General features: G+C 40.0%; 1 protein-coding gene across 8 annotated transcripts in view; it reads left to right on the top strand.

Moving 5' to 3' along the window:
- DCUN1D4 (defective in cullin neddylation 1 domain containing 4) overlaps positions 1–20854 on the top strand; it is a 113118-nt gene that overhangs the window by 35304 nt on the left and 56960 nt on the right. For all 8 annotated transcript variants that reach the window (XM_064285823.1, XM_064285822.1, XM_064285827.1 and 5 more), the window contains exons 2-3: positions 7902–7972; positions 8153–8192. In XM_064285823.1, coding sequence (XP_064141893.1) covers positions 7902–7972; positions 8153–8192 — 111 coding nt within the window. The remainder of the gene's footprint in view (positions 1–7901; positions 7973–8152; positions 8193–20854) is intronic.

Genomic DNA, 20854 nt, shown 5'->3' with positions numbered 1-20854 from the left:
GTGAAGCTCTCAGGGTGCTGGGAGCATAGTTCAAAGCAGTGACAATTCTTTAAAGTCTTGTGTCATAATGGTGTTTGTTTTCAGGAAAAACTGTTTTAGATGAATTACTGTTGAGGGGAATTGATATTGCTTAAATGTCCCATGTTGATCTGTTACATTTATGTACTCTCTGGTGACCCACTTGGATATATACACCTTCAGGAGATTAAACTCTAACAGGATTCACAAGTTCTTCATTTTCTGACCTTTGCTTTCCTTTTGAGCTTCTTCCTCTTTTGCCATGCCACTCCTCACATTTGAGTATCTAACAATGTGGAAGCACTTGAAATTCCCTAAACATATCAAATTATAAATGTTGGTGCCTTTGCGTCTGCATTTGTTCATTCCTTGAATATTTATTGAGCACCTAATGCGTACCAGAAAGCCTGGTGGCATAGTGGTTAAGTGCTACGGCTGCTAACCAAGAGGTCAGCAGTTAGAATCTACCAGGCACTCCTTGGAAGCTCTATGGGGCAGTTTTACTCTGCCTTATAGGGTTGCTATGAGTCGGAATCGACTCAATGGCAATGGATTTGGTTTTTTTGGTAATTGTACCAAGCGTTGTTATAGGTGCTGGGGTTGCAGCAGTGAACAAGACCAAGTTCTGGCCTTGGCGGAGCTCACAATTCTAATGGGAGAGGAAGATGGCAAACAAATACGTGATACAATGTCAGCTAGTGCTAACTACTGTAAAGAAGGTAAAGCATGTTGAGGTGTGTAAAAATGATGTGGTGGCAGTGTTGTCCGACCTCCTCATCTCACTTCGCATAGGGGGAAGGAGGGTCAAGATCAAGAGCCTAAGGCCGATTGCTATGATGTCGAAGTCAGGCATACCTCCTCTCTCCAACCTTTTTACCACTTCTGATACCAGTTGTCTCTCCCACGGCACTCTGTACTTCCCTGCTGGGCTTGATGAGTCATTGCAATGGCCATACAGAACCCACAAACTGTACTTAGAGTTATTGATTATTAGGGAAGTAACAGGTTATAATTGAGGATACAGTTCTTTGATCATGACAGCCTCTTCTCTTCCGTGCCCATAGGCAGGCCTCTTTCTGGTCCTCAGCCTCTCAGCTCAGCTCTGCCCTGCTCAGGCAAGTGTTACAAAGCTCTTTAGCTTCACTGATAGGAGCCAGTAAGCCTCCTGCCTGAAGACACTCAGCTCTCTCGCTCTGTGGATCAAGAAGCCTGACTCTGCCGAGTGCCTGGAGGCAACCCACTCCACCAACCAGCCTCCTGCCCAAAGGCACTTAGGTCTTTCGCTCTGTGCTTTGGCAAGTCCAGCTTTCCCAGATGCCCAGAGGCACCACGCTCCGCCAGCAAGCCTCCTACCCAAAGGTGCTCAGCTCTCCTGTTCTCTGCTTCGGTGAGCCTAGCTCCCCCAAGTGCCCAGAGGTACCCCAATCTGCCAGCAAGCCTCCTGCCTGAAGGCTCTCAGCTCTTTCACTCTGTGTTACAGTGAGCCTAGCTCCCGCAAGTGACCAGATACACCCCACTCTGCCAGCGAGCCTCTTATCAGAAGATGCTCAGCTTTCTTGCTCTGTGAGCCAGGAAGCCCACCGTGCCGTCTCCTGCTGTCCTCCTGGTTCTGCTGCCTTTGCTGCCACTGTTTCTCTGCCACTGCTTCCCGCCATCTCTGGTAGTACAGCTCTCTATCTCTGTCTCCTGGGTCTAGGAGGTTCTCAACACAGGGACCTGGAGTCCAAAGGTCATGTTCTGCTCCCTTCTCCGTCTTTGTGGTAGTCAAGTCCCTCCTGTCCATCTCTAGGACAGTTCGTTTTAAGCCTAGCAGGATGACAAAACTGATCGGTTCCCACGTTAAGAGTTCCATACACCTTATTTGCACATTCCTGCCAGGGACTTGGTGGGCGTTACCAGACCGTGGCTAGAAAGACCATATAAAAGCGATCCATTGCACCAAAAGGTGATAAATGAGAAGGGGTTCTGTTTGCTGGTCATGCAAAGTTGTGAGGTGATATTTAAACGGCAACCTCATAAAATGTCAGGGCAAGCCATGCAGTTATCGGGGAATAGGGTTCAGGGTAAAGGGAACAGTATATGCAGAGGCCCTGGGGTTGGGGGAAGGAGTGTGCTGGGAGTATTCATGGAACAGCAGAAAGACCACTGTGACTGAGCGGAGTGAGTGCAGGGAAGAAGGGTAGGAGATGAAGTTGGAGAGATTGGTAGGAGGCACAGTGTGCAGGGCCCAGAACCATGATAAGAACTTTCCTTTTGCCTTAAATGCCTTCCCCGTTTATCTGTAGATGAGTGAGGTTGGTATTAACTTTATTTTCTTTCAATTGCTAGCTAGTTGCCCCTTGGTTTACTGAATAATCTTACCTCTTTCCCATTGATTTGAAATTCCATTTTTATCAAATATATGTGTGTTTCTACATACATAATAACACATTATGTTTATTAAGTTTCTTTCATTATCTTCTTGAACATGTACCATCCTGTTTTAATTCTGTACCTTACCAGAGATTGGTAAACTATGGCCCATGGACCAAGTCAGGTGCACCTCCTACTTTCTGTAAATAAAATTTTATTGGGAGGAACCATACTTATTCTTTTATGTATTGTTTTTGGTTGCTTTTGAGCTATAATAGAGTAGTTGCAACAGATTATATGGCTCACAAAACCTAAAATATTTACTCTCTGACCCTTTACAGAAAAAGCTTGTCAATGTCTGCCTTATGCTGTTAGGGCAAGTTCATTCTCATTCTTCTTTTTCAACAATTTCTTGGGAAGTCTAGCATATTTTTCTTCCAGAGAAACTTTAGAATCAATCTGCCAATCTTGCCTGACTCCTTTCCTTTTCCCCACACCTTTTCTTGGGTGAGGAACTAGGGGGCAGGGGAAGTAGGAACTTGATTGCATTTAATTTGTAGTTTAGTTGAGGGAGAAGTGATAGCTTTATACTGTTGAGTCTTTCCGTTCCAGAAATATGTCTCTACATTTATGTCTTTCGATAAGCTTTTATTTCATGTGTATCTTACATATTTCTTAAGTTTATTCCTGTATGTAGGATATTACTTTTTGTTGCTATTGTAATTGAAATTTTTTCCCAACTACATTTTACAGGTGGTTGTTTCTGGTATAAAAGGAAGCTTGTGGTTTTTCTGCTTTTAAATGCTGTATCAGATCCCCTTATTGGAGTAAACACCTATTTAGGACTGTTAATTTTTAAATTTGATTCTTTTAGATGACAGTCATTGCCTAAACTTACTGATAATTGTTTTATTTCTAATATTTATATCTCTGCCTGTATTGTGGGACTCTTCACCTAGGGTAGTTTGAGGGGAATGGGCCTTGACTCCCTAAGTTGCAGTTTTTTTTGCCTTCCTTTTATAAGGAGCACTGATGGCGTAATGGTTAAAATGATTGACTGCTAACCAAAAGGTCGGCTGTTCGAAACCACTGGCAGCTTTGTGGGAAAAAGATGTGGCATTCTGCTTCCATAGAGATTTACAGCATTGGAAACACTACGGGGTTGCTATGGGTCGGAATGAACTTTATGGCACTGGGTGGGTGAGTTTATATTATGTAGACCACAGCAAATGGTAATGACAAAAAAAAAAAAAACAGAAAATTGCATGACCAGTCAGCATTTGTTGATTTAAGAATAATCAGAAGTCAGGTAGGCAAGCTATTTACCAGGCCTACTGTGCCTTTTTGCAGAGCCATTTGTTGCTTTTAATACAGGATATATTTTGCATGTCACACAGGAGCGTTGTGTCCAGTAAGTGCTTTCTGTGGAGAGCCATTTGATCGTGGAAGAGAGTCGACTTAACCTAGCATCTATCCTTTGGAACTGAAATATGAGCAGAAGGAGATTTTTATGAATCAGTTAGTACTTTCCTAAATATGCTCTCTGTAAAGCATTAGATCTTTACCCTTAACAGCTATGCCTTAAGGATTTGAAATCTGTTTTAGATTTCAAGGCCTATTACTTGCTCTGAGCACTGAACAGATGAACCGTAGATCCAATATGTGTTAACCCTTCGAATTTATCTTTTAAGACCATTTTTGTAGGTTTTCCCTGATTTTGTGTCTCCTCCTTAGCTTCTCGTTACTCTGGTGAAACTGAAGAAAAATTACACTACTGGTATCTTTTCTTTCTTTGAGGGGTGAGGAGGTACAGTGTTGATGGGGTGATGGTAGTAGTAGTAGGGATTAGGTGTGGAAATGGAGAATTGCTGATAAATATTATGTGGTTGGTAAAATGAGCGTTTTTCTCACATTGCCTGTAAAGTGAAACTTAATATGTCAAATGTGTTCTTAAACACTCCTGTATGTGTTTTTCAGTGTGTTTGGATTATCTGCAACCATCATTATGAACATCTGTTGGTGGCATATAAATACAGCAGTGCCCTTGTAGGCTATAGAGATGTATCTCAGACCATACACCTCAATCACAGATGATCTCCAGTTTGGGGGTCTTTGGTATGGGGCTTGTGCTGGATCTAGGGAAAGTAGAGACCATTTTAGATGGCTGTATGAAGAGTGGTATAAACAAATACAGTGATTATTTCTTTTATTAAACACTGTGCTTCCGGCATTGTGATGGGTGTCTGATACTTTTATTTCCATCCTTATAACAACACTGAGAATTTATCTTCATTTCATTTTAAGTTTTATTATTTTATTTTGGTAAATATAACACATTTGCCAATTCAACATTTTTACACGTAAAATTCAGTGACATTAATTACACATGTTGTGCATCCACTACCTGTGTCCATTGCATGTATATACCACTTTTTGTTAAACCATACATCTGCTGATGGACATTTAGGTGGTTTTCTACCCTTTGGATATTGTGAAAAGTGCTGCAGTGAACATTAGTGTACAGGTTTCTCTTTGAGTCTCTGCTTTCAAGTATCTTGGGTATATATCAAGTGGTAGAGCTGCTGGGTCATATGGCAGTTCTATGTTTAGCCTTCTGAGGAATCACCAATCTGTTTTCCATAGCAGTTGTACCAGTTTGCATTCTCACCAGCAATGAGTGAGGGTCCCACATCCTTGGCAGCATTTGTTGTTTTCTGTGTGTATGGTTTTGTTTTTTTTTATTTTAACCTTAGCTTTCCTAAAAAAAAAAAAAAGTGAGGGTAAAATGGTATCTCATTGTAGTTTTGAATTGCATTTCCCTAATGGCTAAGGTAGAGCCCTGGTGGTGTAGTGGTTAAGAGCTCGGCTGCTAACGAACTGCTAACAAAAAGATCTGTAGTTCGAATCCACCAGCTGCTCCTTGGAAACCCAGTGGAGCAGTCTACTCTGTCCTACAGGGTCGCTATGAGTTGGAATTGGCTTGACGGCAACAGGTTTGCTTTTCAGTGGCTAATGATACTGAGTATTTATTTGTTGGCCATTTGTGTATTTTCTTTGGTGAAATGTCTAAGTTCTTTGGCCATTTTTTTGATTGGGTTGTTTGTCTTTTTGTTTTTAAGTTCTCACCCTTATTTTATAGGTGAAGAAACTAAGATTTAGGTTAAATACCTGATAGATCCGAGAATTGAGCCAGCTGTAAGACTCCAGAATCAGGTGGTGAAGCGCAGTAGTATTTCGGCAGGAACTGTGTGTGTGCGTGTGTATGTGTGTGCGCGGGCAAGTGTGTATGTGTGTGTGTCTCACTGTTGTGGGTAGGGAAGGTTTTGCGGAATAGTGTGGTGAAAAAAGTTTGGAAGGATGGGTCTGGCCCAGTTCATGAAAGTTCTGGAGTTCCAGCTTGAGGACATCTTGTGTTTACCATCTTTTCTTCTTCCTCCATATTCATGTAAAGGAGGGAGAAGGATTTAGCTATTTTAATTTGTTTAGATTCTCTATGTGAATTTCGACAGTTGAGTCAACAACAGCAGGGTGGTGAAATGACAAAAGCACAGCATGGGGTCAGGAAACCTCATTGCCTGAATGGTCTTTGACAAGCCCCTTTATTTCTTTGCTCCTCTCTGGCTTTGGTGAAAAAAGAATGAGATTCTGTCCTTTGTGGCCTCAGTGAGAAGAGAATCTGGAGCCTAAAGTTTCCTTAGTTTTTATTTTTTGGTGGGGGCAGGCATAAGAGTTCAAGCTCCCCACAGCCTCTTGTGTGTCCTGAGAGGACTGTCTCTTCTAGCTTTAGAGACCCCTCTCCATGTTTATTAAAAAAAGCAAATAAATACACACATACATGCATTCATATGCCTCAAATGCTTTTCTGACCTTTTCTGTGCAATTGCACGAATTAAGAGGGAAAAGCCAGACTCTGTGCCGCATTACTATGTCATTTACCTCAGGCATGGCTGAACCATTCAGGTACCAAACAATAACATGCGTCTTTATCTTAGGCCCATTTAGAGCCTGAGGCCCTGCTCTTGTGTTTTTGAGCCAAAAACCCTGGCCCTGGTCCTTTGAAGGATGGGACTGTAGTTTCAGGCCAGTGACTGCTGCCAGGCAGGCTGGAGGGTGTGTTTGTGTGTGTGGGTGTGTGTGCTGGAGCCCTGTGTGTGTGTATGTTTTCCTATCAGTTAATATGTGAATATCCAGGGGCTCTGTTCCCTGCTGGCCCCTCTGCCCCTCAGGCCTGACCAGAACTAGATTCCCAGCATGTTTTAGAAGTAAAAATAAAGCTTTATAAACACTGGCAGGGAAGTTAGCTGGCTTTCAGGATTCACAGTAGCAGCCCAGAGAGTCCAGTCCCAGCACAGAGAATTTACATTGTAGCATCTGCTGTTTGGATCTGATGCGTGCCCCAAATTGAACATTCCATTGAAGGGTGATTTTTTTTTTTTTTTTCCCCCAGAATAGCGTAATTTGGAAAGTTACAGTAATGAGCTATCATTTCAAGGTTACTTCCAGACTAACCTTTACTAACCTTTATGATAGGGAAGAAAAGAGACTAATGTAAATTCTGACGTTTTACAAAAATACTTCTATTGATGCTTATTCAAATGTGAAATTATTCCTATATTTTTAGCTTATATTTGAATAACTAATATGTATGCAAGTATAAAAAAGTATACTTTTTATAAATTTGAAATTAGAGATTCAAAAGCCTCACAATTTAATTTAGAGTGTTATGTTGTACAGGATTCTAAGATGGAGTAATTTAATCTTGTATGTGGGATTTAGTGTGTAATTCTGAAATTATTGGAGAGGATACATGGATACATTCTTTGATTTGGAGTGTTTCTTTATGGTTCTTAATGTGGGTAATTTCTGCTTCTGTGTTTCTGGTTTTGTGATGTGCTTTAATATTGCCATGCTTGCAAGTAACTTTGTAGACATACCACTGAGCCCCAGCCCTTCAGACTTGGAGTGTGCAGGATAGTTCTTTGACTTGTCTGTTTACTGGGAGGGGGAGGGGCTTAGATCACATTCTTGCTGTTGTATTTGAGTCAACAAAATATATTGTGAGAAATGCCCAATGGTTGATACATTTTTTTTCTCCGTTGTTATCTTTCCAGGAGCTTGCTTAACATACCAGTGATTTTGGGGGGAGGAAAAGATAATGTTTCACTCAGGAAATCAGTTTTCTATTTGTGTGATTTGTTTAATTTGGTAACATTATTGATATTTTTCTGCTAAGTTCAAGTTCACTGCTGACAGAATTTTACAGCCACTGAAATATTTTTTGTTTTTCCTTAGAATTCACATGAAAATTTCATTAATTTTAACATTTGTTTGGGAATTTAACTTTGCAGATTTTCTTTCTAGGAGATGGGTTAATTTTATGTTTTTTATTTACTAAGTAATAAATTAATTGAGATACTGTTCACTTGTATCAAAGTATTTGTTATCTTTACCTCTAAACTTTCTGTTCATTTACAGTATTTTTGTAGTATGGGAAATAAATAATGCTAAATTTTCTTCTTTTTCTTTTAAAGACTTTCAACTGAACTCTCATCTGTCAACACTGGCAAATATTCATAAGATCTACCACACCCTTAATAAGCTAGTAAGTCAGTCTCTTAAAGACAAAACTACCAACTGTTTAAAGTAGTTGTTTTGTATAAGTGTATATGATAAAAATTTAGATAATGGATATTAAGATATTAGCTGTTTATGAAACCACTGAATTTAAAACTTTGCTGTACAGTATGTGATTTCTTGGTAATAATGAACATATTTCTTGCAGAACCTAACAGAAGACGTTGGCCAAGACGATCACCAAACAGGTATTCTTATATGTTAGCATTAATTTTTTTTAATTGAGGTGGAATTCACTTAAGATAAAACTATCCACTTTAAAGTGAACAGTTCAGTGGTATTTACTATATTTATAATGTTATGCAGCTACTACCTTTCTCTAACACTAATTTTAAATAAATGCTCTAATATAAAGTTCTGAAGGAGAAATACTAGCTAAGAATGCTCTACATTCGTGCTACATTCTGTTACAAGTTGTTCCTTGGTAGAAGATGTTTTCCAGAGTGTAGTAGAGGCGGCCATGTTACAGCTCCTTCCCAGTAGGAAGTCTGTTCTGGTGCCCTGGTTTATGACAGAGCACTTTGTTTGATGCCTTGAAAGGGGCTGGGGATTCTCTTTAGTGGTTTCAAGATAGCATTTCTCTACTGAAACGGTTTATACAAAAAGGTGCTATGGTAATGCAGTTTAAAAGTAATGTAGTTTGCAAGGTATTCATAAATGTTTGTTGAATTGAGCTGAAAAATGATTTGATAGTTGTGTGCATGTGCGCATGAATATGTGCGTTGTACAGGCCTTGAGGATTTATGAACGGGGAAGTTGACGTCTGGTTATTGTAAATTTTTCTCTATCCTTGTGGTTCTCAAACTTTAGCTGGCATTATAACCACCCGGAAGGGCTTTTTAAAACACAGATTGCTAGATTCTACCCCCAGAGTTTCTGATTCTCTGAGTTTGGGGTGGGGCCCTGGAGTTTGCATTTCTAACAGGCTCCCAGGTGATGCCCCTGCATCTGATCAGGGGACCACACTTTGGGAACCTGTTGATAATCATGAAGTTCAGAAACTTGTATTTGATTTATAGCTACTAACTTCCAGCAAGCATTATTAAAATACATTTAACATTTTTTGAAAATTATGACGGTAGTATATCAATACATGCTTGCTAGAGAATTTTGAATAGCACAAAAGTACAGAGAATAAAAAGCGGCAGTTCTTCACAGCTGGTCTCCCAACCCTGCCACGTTCTCCGCAGTTCAATACTTAATTATGTTTCTTTCAGACATTTTTATACACGTATATGTTTTATAATGGTGTTTATTTTTTTTATTTTGCATCAGTGTGATTTACTGTACATATTATATAGAATCTTTTCATTTTTCATTGGATATATCTTGGAGACTGTTGGAATTTAGGACTTTCCCCACCCTCCTCTCCAGATTGGTTCAGAACCAGTTGGGAATTAGGCACAAGAATCAGATGGAGATTAAAGTAACAGTTTTGTTGGAAAATATGGCTTAGATATGCAGCAAGACTTCTCAGTATTTCCCCTGAATTAGATAGTCACTGCCACAACTGGATAAGCACAGGCCAGCATACCTGCTGTCCCTCCCTCACGCTCTGTATATGGCAATGGACATGCCTGAGCTCCTTTAGTGTCAGGCAGAGCTGAAAGAGTTCAGAAGGGACTGGGCCCCTCTGCTCAGTTCCTTCTCCCCGGATCTCCGGTTTGACAGACAGTCTTCTTTCCAACGGGGAGGAGTGTGAGTAGGGGACAGAGACCAAGGCCAGGAGTGTTCCGAGCCTGATCTTTCTGTGGCAGTTAAAAACAATTTGTTTAATGGCTTAAAAAGTGATGAATGCACGTGGTTAAAAAAAAAAGTATTAAAAAGGTATAAAGCAAAATGTGAAGATGAATGTCGTCCCATTCTATAATCCCTAGCCCCTTCTCCTACTAGTAACTCCACATTTGACTCTCCAGAGGTAGCTCTTAAGTTTCTTATATTTGTTTCCCGAAGATGATGATAATAATAGTGATAACAATTATTACTATATTTTACACTTGTATGTGCCACTTGTTTTTGTCACTCAGTAAATCTTGGAGATCTTTTCCTAACCCTGTGGGGCAGTTCTCCTCAGTCTTATAGGGTCCCTACACATTTATAAAGAATCTGCTTTCTTCTTCAGTGGCTGCATAATTTTCAAATTCTTGGATCTGTGTTTCTCCAGTCTCCTACTGATACACGTTTAAGTGTGTTTAACTATTAGCTACTGCCAATAATGCTGAGCGGGAGAAGGATGTGGCAGTCTGCTTCCTTAAAGATTACAGCCTTGGAAACCCTATGGGGCAGTTCTTCTCTGTTCTGTGGGGTTGCTATGAGTTGAAATGAACTCAACAGCAAGGACTGTGGGTAATAATGCTGAAATAAAAATTTCAAGGCCAGGTTTAATAGTTAAGAATTAACAACACATTTCTCTCTTATTCTGGAACACTGTGTTGGTGAGCTTTATGGATTTTTTAAATATAAGAATTGGTGTAGTATTATCAGAACTGATTTTTGTGTTTGTAAGGCTCTGAGGTTCTGTTTCTTACCTGTGAATCCCATGCAAACCAATTGCTGTTGCATCAACTCTGAGTTGTGGCTAGCCCATGTGGGTCAGGATAAAGCTGTGCTGCACAGAGTTTTCAGTGGCTGATTTTTCATAAGTAGGTCACCAGACCTTTCTTCCAAGGTGCCTCTGGGAGTACTTGAACGGCCACCTTTTGAATAGGAGCTGAGCATGTTAACCATTTATATCACCCAGAGACTCTGAATTCCATACATTAATTTTAAACTTCTGATTTAAATTATTTTTGTTGTTATAGTAATTTCCCATCTAAATATTTAACTCGAAATTTGGTGATTTAATATCTGTGCACTATAAGGAAAAAGAAAGAGAGAAATCTATTTGGCCTCATGACTTCTCTCTTGCCTTTAGGGACAGGAGATGTGTCTGATGTTTGGTATATGAAATGCAAGTGCAGTGCCTGGTACCTCGCAAGTGTCTGGTGTCATTTAGTGTTAGTAACTTCTTGGAGTAGTACATTTTACTACTATTTCCCCATCTGGTTATAGCATCCCCTTGTGGTTACTGTATCTGCAGAGTACATTTAAAAATTAAACTACATAATATCTATCGTGTTTGGAAATCTTCTGAGAAGGTTTAATTACTGTAGTGCTTGTTTCTTGGCACAACAATAGTCTACAAGAGTATTACAAGAATAATGTCAACATCTTTATGTGGAGGAGCTGAACCTAGTGCAAAAGAGGCTGCTGTCTTCAGCCTGTAACATTTTCTTTTGTGCTCCCAACCTTCCTCTCCCCACCAAAAAAAGAGAGAATGAATGAGTGGTTGATTTTGGAGGCGTGTCCCAAAATAGAGTATATTGTAAAAAGCCAAACTGAGAGACAAAAAAAAAGAAACGAGAAAGAAGATGATAGATATCTTAAGTCAATATTATTTAGAGAGAAAAGAAAGGAAATTTCTAGTCTTGCATAGTAGAATAAAAACTGTACATTTAGAAACTAATAGTTTTATCCAGGCATGCAAGTAGTTTAACGATCCGTTCAAGGACATGAAATAAAATATTAAGTACAGGTAAGAAGATGTCTTAAAATGCAATATTATTTAGTAACATACCTTACTGTATCTTTGTGACATTGTTCAGTAAAATAATGAGGTGAAACAGCTGTATAAAAAGCACTGGAGTGGCTTGAAAGTGCTACCAGTTAAGAGCAAATCATGTAAAATGTCTTTAAGTGTAACAAAGGCTATAATACAGCAAACTCTTTTGTATGAAAAATACGACAGTGAGATTTTTGTATTAGAACTTGCATTTGTACTAAGTTTGGAAAAGTAAGAAAAATTCTCTTGTTTCATAGACATCTAGTTTGGGGATGACTAGAAATTGGCTATACAATTTGATATGTCTTACAGGAAATGAATAATGACAAGACTTTTTTTTACTTGAGGCCCACAAAGCAAAAAGACTTGGTTGAGGGGGTGGGGGTGGGGGTGGGGGTAGTGAAGCACCTACTGAAAAAATTATTTGCAATAAGTTGCTTAGTTAAATTATTGTGAAAACAACAAGCTGGATAGACATTAAATGGCTTTTGATCTGATGCAGGTGAACTCAAGTTGCTTTTTAAATTGATTTTCTAGAGCAAATATTGGGATAGACTTGTTGAAAAGTGTTTACAGAATAGTGTATTTCTCATTCTTTAATGTGGGAAGAAAAAGCTGTATTGACTTTCTGATGTTTTTGAAAATACGATCAGTTAATAGAATAATTTGTTCTCTTTAAACACTGATTATAGCCAAAAAGAAATAAGCCTAAGGTCATATCATAGCCCTTGTAAAAATGACATACAATTTTTATTGCGATTCTAAGGATCGTATAAATACCACACTAAGGAAGACCATCTAATGGTGGAAGGACTGACTTCAGGTCCACTATTCATCTAACATGGAAATGCTTAGACTGGACACTGGAACAGCAGCCAACGTAATACTAAGGAGAATTACTTACACTTGGGATTACTGGTTGAGAGTCTTTTTCTCTACCCCTTCCTTTGCCTTTCTTTATTATTATTATTATAAAAAGGCTTTTCCTCTTTCTTATATACCTGCAAAACATTTGTAATGAGATTTAAGATGGATCCCTGAAATCTTTTTCATTACTGCTTTTTCTTGGGTGATTGGCAAAGAATGAAAATTTGCAGTTGGGTTTCTTAACGTTCATTAGAGAGTCACTTTTATTTGTAAACATTTATTGAGCTAGGACTGTCAGGTGCTTAATATTATCAGTTCGTTTTCTTATCTGTATAATTGGAACAGTAATAACAACTTTTAGATTTACAAAGATAAATGAGATAATTATGAAGGTGCTTTGTAGTTATTAATATATTAACACAGCACCTTTAATATTTTGCCTGTACTTATGTCTTATTGTTTTCATCTAAGTAGGCACTTTTAAAGGATTAAAATAGTTCATTCTCTGAAGCAGGGAAATATTCCATAGCATTTTTATTTATATTATTTGTGTATTAAGTTTTTTTCCCTCTTAGTTTAAAGATAAAGTTTAATTGAAGTGGATTAAATGATACAGGTTCTGAGCCATTGAAGTCCAAATTTAGTGATACAAATAAATACATCATTGTAAAACATTATTTAGATTTAAGTATTTTTATTACAAAAAGACTTACTATAGAGTTATTTTAAGAAGCAAACAAATCTTAGAATATTTGTATTAAAAAAAAAATAGCCTACCTGTCGAGAAACTTAAAGCCAAGTGTTTGTCTTACTGGCAAATTGAAAACAAAAATCTGAAGTGAGGGTATATTGTTTATTCTTAAGTGTTAATTTTTAACTCTGGAAATTTACTGCTTTATTTAGCAGAACTTGATTTACACGTTTTAGGAGCACATTAATTTAACAGATATTTATTGAGCATCTACTGTAAGCCAGATACTGTATTAGCTACTGAGTATGCACAGGTGAAGGTCCCTGAGTGGTACAAGCGATTTGCCCTAGACTACTAACCTAAGGGTTGGCAGTTCGAACCTACCCAGCGGTGCTGTGGAAGGCCTGGTGATCTGCTGAAGAAAGCCCTGTGGAGCAGTTCTACTCTCTAACACATGGGGTTGTCAAGAGTTGGAATTTATGTGACAGTAATGTTTTTAAACATTTTTAAATTTTTTTTACGTATAGATGAACCGTGCAGGGCTCTTTAAATGAAGGAATATCTTTGTATGCCCATTTGAAAAATCCAAGTTGTTGCTGTTACTCAGGATGCCAGGAGCTATGTTGGTGGATCAAGTTTGGGACAAACAACTTTGAGTCATGTACTCTCTCTATTTTGAGGATTTGACAAATTACCATTTAAAGTAAACTTTTTCTCAACATTAAAAAATGTATTTTTCAAAATGAGACTAAATGGGCACACCAGCCCAGGGGCAAGGACAAGAAGGCAGGAGGGGACAGGAAAGCTGGTAATGGGGAACCCAAGGTCAAGAAGGGGAGGGTGTTGACATGTCGTGGGGTCGGCAGCCAGTGTCACAAAGCAGTATGTATATTGATTGTTTAATGAGAAACTAATTTGCTCTGTAAACCTTCATCTAAAGTACAGTAAAAAAAAATATTTTTATGTAGCCTAAAACCTTTCACTACTGTCGTGATTGTGTCATTATCTAAAGCATTTGTTGATAGTGAAGGAGGTCTTTTGGTTTAAAAGATTGCTGGAAAGAAAACCAATGTTTTGAGTATCTGCCTTGTCGTTGACATGATTATCTTTAACTCTGCCCTTCCTCCCCAGTATTCCCCTCTAACCTCAAATTACTGTTTGTTGCACATGTCTGCGTCTAGAGATCTATTGATGGCCTTCAGGGGGTCTACAACCAGCTGCCCTTCCCCCCTCCCCACAACTGTATGCAAAATGTCAGGGGCAAGGTTGACTGTTTCTCAGAAGGAGAGGATTCAGAGCTTTTATCAAGTACTCAGAGAGGTCCCTAAAGCAAAGTTAAGAACCACTGCTGTAAAGGAATTCATTAAGGCTTCTCTGTCATACGTAGACTAAGGGGAAAAGGGTTTCCGTAAAGATACAAAATAGGGTCATTACAGGGGAGGGCACAAACCTTTAGAGGAATGAACAAAGGGAGTATAATCAGAAAACCATCGTCCTGTATTTCCTCACTTTTAGCCCTTCTCCTTGGTTCACTTCTTTTTTCAGTTTCAGTCTTGTTCATGGCTTGATTGTCCTGGAGGAGTCTCTTGCTTAGGAGCTATGTTAGGATCAGGTTTGGCTCCATATAACAGAAAACCCCAAATTATTTGACTTTTCTCATAAAAAAGCCTAGAGGTAGGTAACCCAAGGCAGGATTTGGCAACTCGACAAAATTGCTGGAAACTTGGGCTCCACCCCACTCTCGCTAGGGTGCGGCCACTGTGGTTATGGTCTTAGATTACCGTGAAGGTTACTGTGAAGGTTACTGTGAAGCTGCAGCCGCGTTACAGGCAGCAGGGTGGAGGAGGGGGCTGTAGCTGTAGAAGAATGGTGGGGCTCTTCCCTTTTAAGAGGGAGTGACCTGAAAGTACCTTACGACCCCCCCAAAAACACAAGCCTGTTGCCATCGAGTTGATTCTGACTCACGACAGCCCCACCTGTTACAGAGTAGAACTGTTGCATAGTGTCTTCTTGGCTGTGCTCTTCATGGAGCAGATTACCAGGCCTTTCTTCAGTGACTCCTCTGGGTGGGTTTGAACGATCAATATTCAGACTAGTAGTTGAGCACAAACCGTTAACAACATTTCTGCTTAAATATTTTTGGCTAGGGCTTAGTTATATGGTTCCGTTAGGCTGCAGGGGAGACAGGGAAATATGCTCTTAAGGTGGAAAGCTGTTTATACAGATAAAAGTTGAGATTCTGTACTGTTGAGGAAGAAGAGAACAGATGTTAGGAGGCAACCAGAAGTTGCTGCCAGAAGAGCCTGCCAGCCCATGCAGGAAGCCAGGGTAGAACCAAGGGAGTGCTCAAGGGAATGTGGGTATGGGCTTTCTAGATTTGCCTTCGAGTATAGGTATTGAATCCAAGGGGCTGAGCTACGGCAGATGACAAGGGGCTGGTCTGTCTGGGTTCAAAGATCGCTGAGAATTGCAGTGTAGAGGATGAATATGAGATAATGGTAACAGGCATGTAGGTGGATACACCTCCCCAGTAGTCCCCTGCTCCTCCCAAGGAGTACCTGGAAAATGGAAGCTCAGTGAGGCTCAGAGCCACAGACTTGTTAACTTTTATACAGTACGGCCAGGGGTGGGGCCTTGTCACCACTCAGGGGCTTGCCTGCCACCACATGAGGAAATTCTTGGTATTACACAGCTACATGCTTATGTATTTCATGGTTTTACTGCATCATGGTCATGTAAGAGACCTTGCTCTATTACCTGCCACAGGGTGAGAGGGGTATGTGAATTTCATATGCTATAATGCCCAGTTCATCAGAGTAGGAATTTAGGTCGTATCAGGAGCAGGTATTCTAACTTTTAATAAAGTGTTCATTTGGCCAGGATGTTCCTTGGCCATTTGTCTGGCAGGACTTAGCAGGGAGAGTTGGGATATTAGCCATGTCTTCTGCCTTAATGAACCTAGCATCTAGGTATTCAGTAGCCAAGGTGACTATAGTAGTTGTGACTTCGCGTTTTTCCTTCATGGGTCTAAGATTCTACCTGCAGAACTATGTTGTGTTGTTTTGGGCCATAATCTAAAGTCCTTTATAATTTCATTGCGTTATGAGTTGGATGCATTCTTCTTGTGAGTCGGTGAGTACCTGAACTGTAATGAACGTAAGTGACTAGACACGGTGAAAAGTGGCCCCATGAGAGTCGCTTGCTAGTGATTAGAGTGGAGATATTTAAAGAAACGCATGGCCCTCAGCTACAAAGTAAGCATTTTGAGTAAATGAAAGAATAAAATGTCAAATTTGGGATGGCTTGGGTCTCAAATGTAAATAAATTCTATCAGAAGCAAGAAGAAATGATTTGCAAAACTTTTAGCAGAAAGCATTTATCAATGAGAAAAAAAAAAAGCATAATGGAAAGTTAAAAAAGTAGGTTAACTCCTATTTGTATGTTTACCAAAAGCATGCTCTCTTGAAAAGTAGGATTCAGTAGAAACACTTAGTGTTTCTGTGAAGCAGCAGGTAGTAGAGGAGCTAGTGAATTAGCCTTATTGGTGAAGACGTTATTGTAAACAGTGTTACTTCTAGCATGTGATGCCCTGTGGCTGCAGAGACGGGTGCCTTTGTTGCTATGTTCTGCAAGCACTCGTGAAAGGCAGTGGTTACCGGCAGACCAAATGCTCAGAACCAAACCACGGCCATTATTGAAACAAAGTGCTTTTCCTTCACACATACACAAGAAAAACAACTGTTGAGATTTGAGATGGAGTTGACTTTTTCATTTCTGAGCAGTGTGGCAAGCTTTATAACTAGGCAGGGCATGCATTTTTGCTCTGCAAGCCCCACCTCAAGGCATTAATAGATCTTTTTCTTGTATGTTGGCACAGTGCAACTCTGGACCTTTTTCTGTGTTTTAGTGTTGTTTGTAAAGAGAGCTACCATTTGTACAAGGTGACTTGTACCTGTCTGTCAGTTTGTCATACTGTGGGAGCTTGCATGGTGTTGTGATGCTGAAAGCTATAACACTGGTATTTCACAAACCAGCAGGGTCACCCATGGTAGACAGGTTTCAGTGGAGCTTCCAAACCAAGACAGACTGGGAAGAAGGAACCTGGCAATCTACTTCTAAAAAATTGGGCAGTGAAAACCGTATGGATTGCAGCAGAACCTTCTGTGATATAGTGCCAGAGGATGAGCCCTTCAGGTTGGAACCCACTGCTGTCGAGTCGATTCCGACTCATAGCGACTCTATAGGTCAGAGTAGAACTGCCCCACAGAGTTTCCAAGGAGCGCCTAGCGGATTCGAACTGCTGACCTCTTGGTTAGCAGTCATAGTACTTAACCACTACAACACCAGGGTTTCCCTCAGGTTGGAAGGCACTCAAAATACTACTGAGAAACCACTGCCTCCTCAAAGTCAAGCTTTTGGGACTTTGATTTGCTGATGTGGCAAGACTCAGAATGAGAAGAAACGGCTACAAATATCCATTAATAATCGGAGCATGGAATGTACTAAGTATGAATCTAGGAAAACTGGAAGTTGCCGAAAATGGAATACTTGAAGATTGATATCCTAGGCATTAATGTGCTGAAATGGACTGGTATTGGCCATGTGAATCCAACAACATATGGTGTGCTGCCCTGGAAATGACAGATTGAAGAGGAATGGGGTTGCATTCATGGTCAAAGTGAGCATTTGAAGATCTATCCTGAAGTACAACACTGTTAGTGATAGGATAATATCCATACGCCTACCAGGAAGACCAGTTAATATGACTATTATTCGAATTTATGAACCAACCACTTATGCCAAAGATGAAGAAATTGAAGATTTTTACCAACTTCTGCAGTTTGAAATTGATCAGACGTGCAGTCAAGATGTGGTGATGATTACTGGTGATTGGAATGCAAAAGTTGGACACAGAAGAATCGGTAGTTGGAAGGTAATGGCCTCGGTGATAGAAACAATGTGGGAGATTACAAGACTAATGACTTATTCATAAGAAATACCTTTTTTCGCCAACATAAAAGGTGACTGTACACATGGATCTCATCAGGTGGAATACACAGGAATCAAATTGACTGCATCTGTGGAAGGAAACGGTGGAAAAGCTCAGTACCATCAGTCAGAACAAGGCCTGGGTGCTGACTGAGGAAAAGGCCACTTGCTCATATACAAGTTCAAGTTGAAGGTGAAGAAAATTAGAGCAAGTCCACGACAGCCAAGGTACGACCTTGAGTATATCCCATCTAAATCTAGAGACTACGTTAAGAATAAATTTGACACATTTGAACACTAATGATCGAAGACTAGGCGAGTCGTGGAATGACATCAAGGCCATCGTAAATGAAGAAAGCAAAAGGTCATTAAAAAGACAGGAAAGAAAGAAAAGACCAAAATGGATGTCAGAAGAGACTCTGAAATTTGTTCTTGGACATAGAGTAGCTAAAGCAAATGGAAGAAATGATGAAGTAAAAGAGCTGAACAGAAGATTTCAAAAGGCAGCTAGAGAAGAAAAAGTAAGGTATTATAATGAAATGTGCAAAGACCTGGAGTTAGAAAACCAAAAGGGAAGAACATGCTCGACGTTTCTCAACCTGAAAGAACTGAAGTAAAAATTCAAGCCTCAAGTTGCAATATTGCAGGATCCTGTGGACAAAAAATTGAATGACAGGAAAAAACAAAAGAAGATGGAAGGAATACACAGCCACTGTACCAAAAAGAACTGGTTGACATTAAACCATTTCAGGAAGTCACATATGATCAAGAACTGATGGTACTGAAGGAAAAAGTCCAAGCTGCACTGAGGACATTGGTGAAAAACAAACCTTCAGGAATTGACAGAATGTCGACTGAGATGTTTCAACAAATAGATGAAATGCTGGAAGCGCTCACTCGTCTTTGCCAAGATATTTGGAAAACAGCTACCTGGCCAACTGATTGGAAGAGATCTGTATTTGAGCCCATTCCAAAGAAAGGTGATCCAACAGAATGTGGAAATTACTGGACAATAGCATTAATATCACATGCAAGTAAAGTTACGGTAAAGAAATTAAAAAATGGTTTTAGCAGTACATTCCCAGGGAACTGCCAGAAATTTAAGACAGATTCAGAAGAGGATGTAGAATGAGGGTAGCATTGCTGATGTCAGATGGATCATGACTGAAAGCAGAGAATACCAGAAGGGCGTTTACCTGTCTTTTATTGCCTATGCAAATTATGAATAACGTGAAAAATGGAAATTCCAGAATACTTAATTGTATTCATGCAGAAACTGCACATAGATGAAGAGGCAGTTGTTCGAACAGAACAAGGGGATACGGCATGGTTTAAAGTCAAGAAAGGTGTGCGTCAGGGCTGTATCCTTTCACCATACATATTCCATCTGTATGCTGAGCAAACCCAAGAATCTGGACTATATGAGGAAGAATGGGTCATCAGAATCGGAGAAAGACTCATTAACAACCTGTGCTGTGCACATGACACAACCTTGCTTGCTAAAAGTGAAGAGGACTTGAAGCACTTACTGATGAAGATCAAAGACTTCAGCCTTCAGTGTGGATTACACCTCAACATAAAGAAAACAAAAATCCTCACTTGGACCAATAAGCAGCATCATGATAAACAGGAAATATTGAAGTTGTCAGGGATTTCAAAGATGTATTTCTTGCCTTGGGCAAATGTACTGCAGAAGACCTCTTTAAAGTGTTAAAAAGCAGAAGAGTCACCTTGAGGGCTAAGGCTCACCTGACCAAGCCGCATTTTCAATCACCCCATATGCATGCAAAAGCCGGACAATGAATAGGAAACATCGAAGAAGAATTGATGCCTTTGAATTATGGTGGTAGTGAAGAATATTGTGTATACCATAGACTGCCACAAGTACAAACAGATCTGTCTTGGAAGAAGTACAGCCAGAATAGCGAGACTTCGTCTCCCATACTTTGGACATGTTATCAGAAAGGGTCCAGTCCCTGGAGAGGAACATCATCCTTGGTAAAGTGGAGGGCCCGCAAAAAAGAGGAGGACCCTCAGTGAGGCGGAATGACACAGTGGCTGCAACAATGTGCTGAAACAGAGCAATGATAGTGAGGATGGTGCAGGACCAGGCAGTGTTTCATTTTGTTGTACGTGGATGGGATTGCTGTGAGTCGGAACTGACTGGTCAGCACCTAACAACGATATTGTACAAGGAAGACAAATGAATTGTGCGTGCTGGGGGGCAGCACTTTCTCTGACTCTTTCTTTCTCCCCTCAGTTCTCTCTAATACAGTGGGAAGGGAGGTGTAGGTGTGCCGTGTGTCCCTACAGAACCCTCTACTCCCACCCTTAGAAGGACAGGATCAGGCTGGGCCCTGAGATAAGGTGGCTGAGAGTCATCTGTTTAGGCCTTTTTGGAGTCTAGCTCTGTGCTAAAGGGGTCAGCAGGATCTTTGAACTTAGGAGTTTTCTAGTATTGGGCACCAAGCAGAAGGCTGATTTAGGCTGTAAAAAAAGTACAGTTGTGCTGGATTCGATTTTGACTCATGGTGCAGCCATGTGTGTCAGAGTAAAACTGTGCTTCATAGGATTTTAATGGCTGATTTTTCAGAAGTAGATCACCAGGCCTTTCTTCCTAGGCACCATTAATGGACTTAAACCGTCCAACCTTTTGATTAGCAGCCAAGTGCATTAACCAGTTGCACCACTTAAAAAAAAAA

The sequence above is a fragment of the Loxodonta africana genome, chromosome 5 (assembly GCF_030014295.1).
Source record: "Loxodonta africana isolate mLoxAfr1 chromosome 5, mLoxAfr1.hap2, whole genome shotgun sequence".
NCBI classification, from domain to species: domain Eukaryota; kingdom Metazoa; phylum Chordata; class Mammalia; order Proboscidea; family Elephantidae; genus Loxodonta; species Loxodonta africana.
Note: the sequence above shows the minus strand (reverse complement) of the source record. Positions and strands in the feature narration are given on the sequence as shown.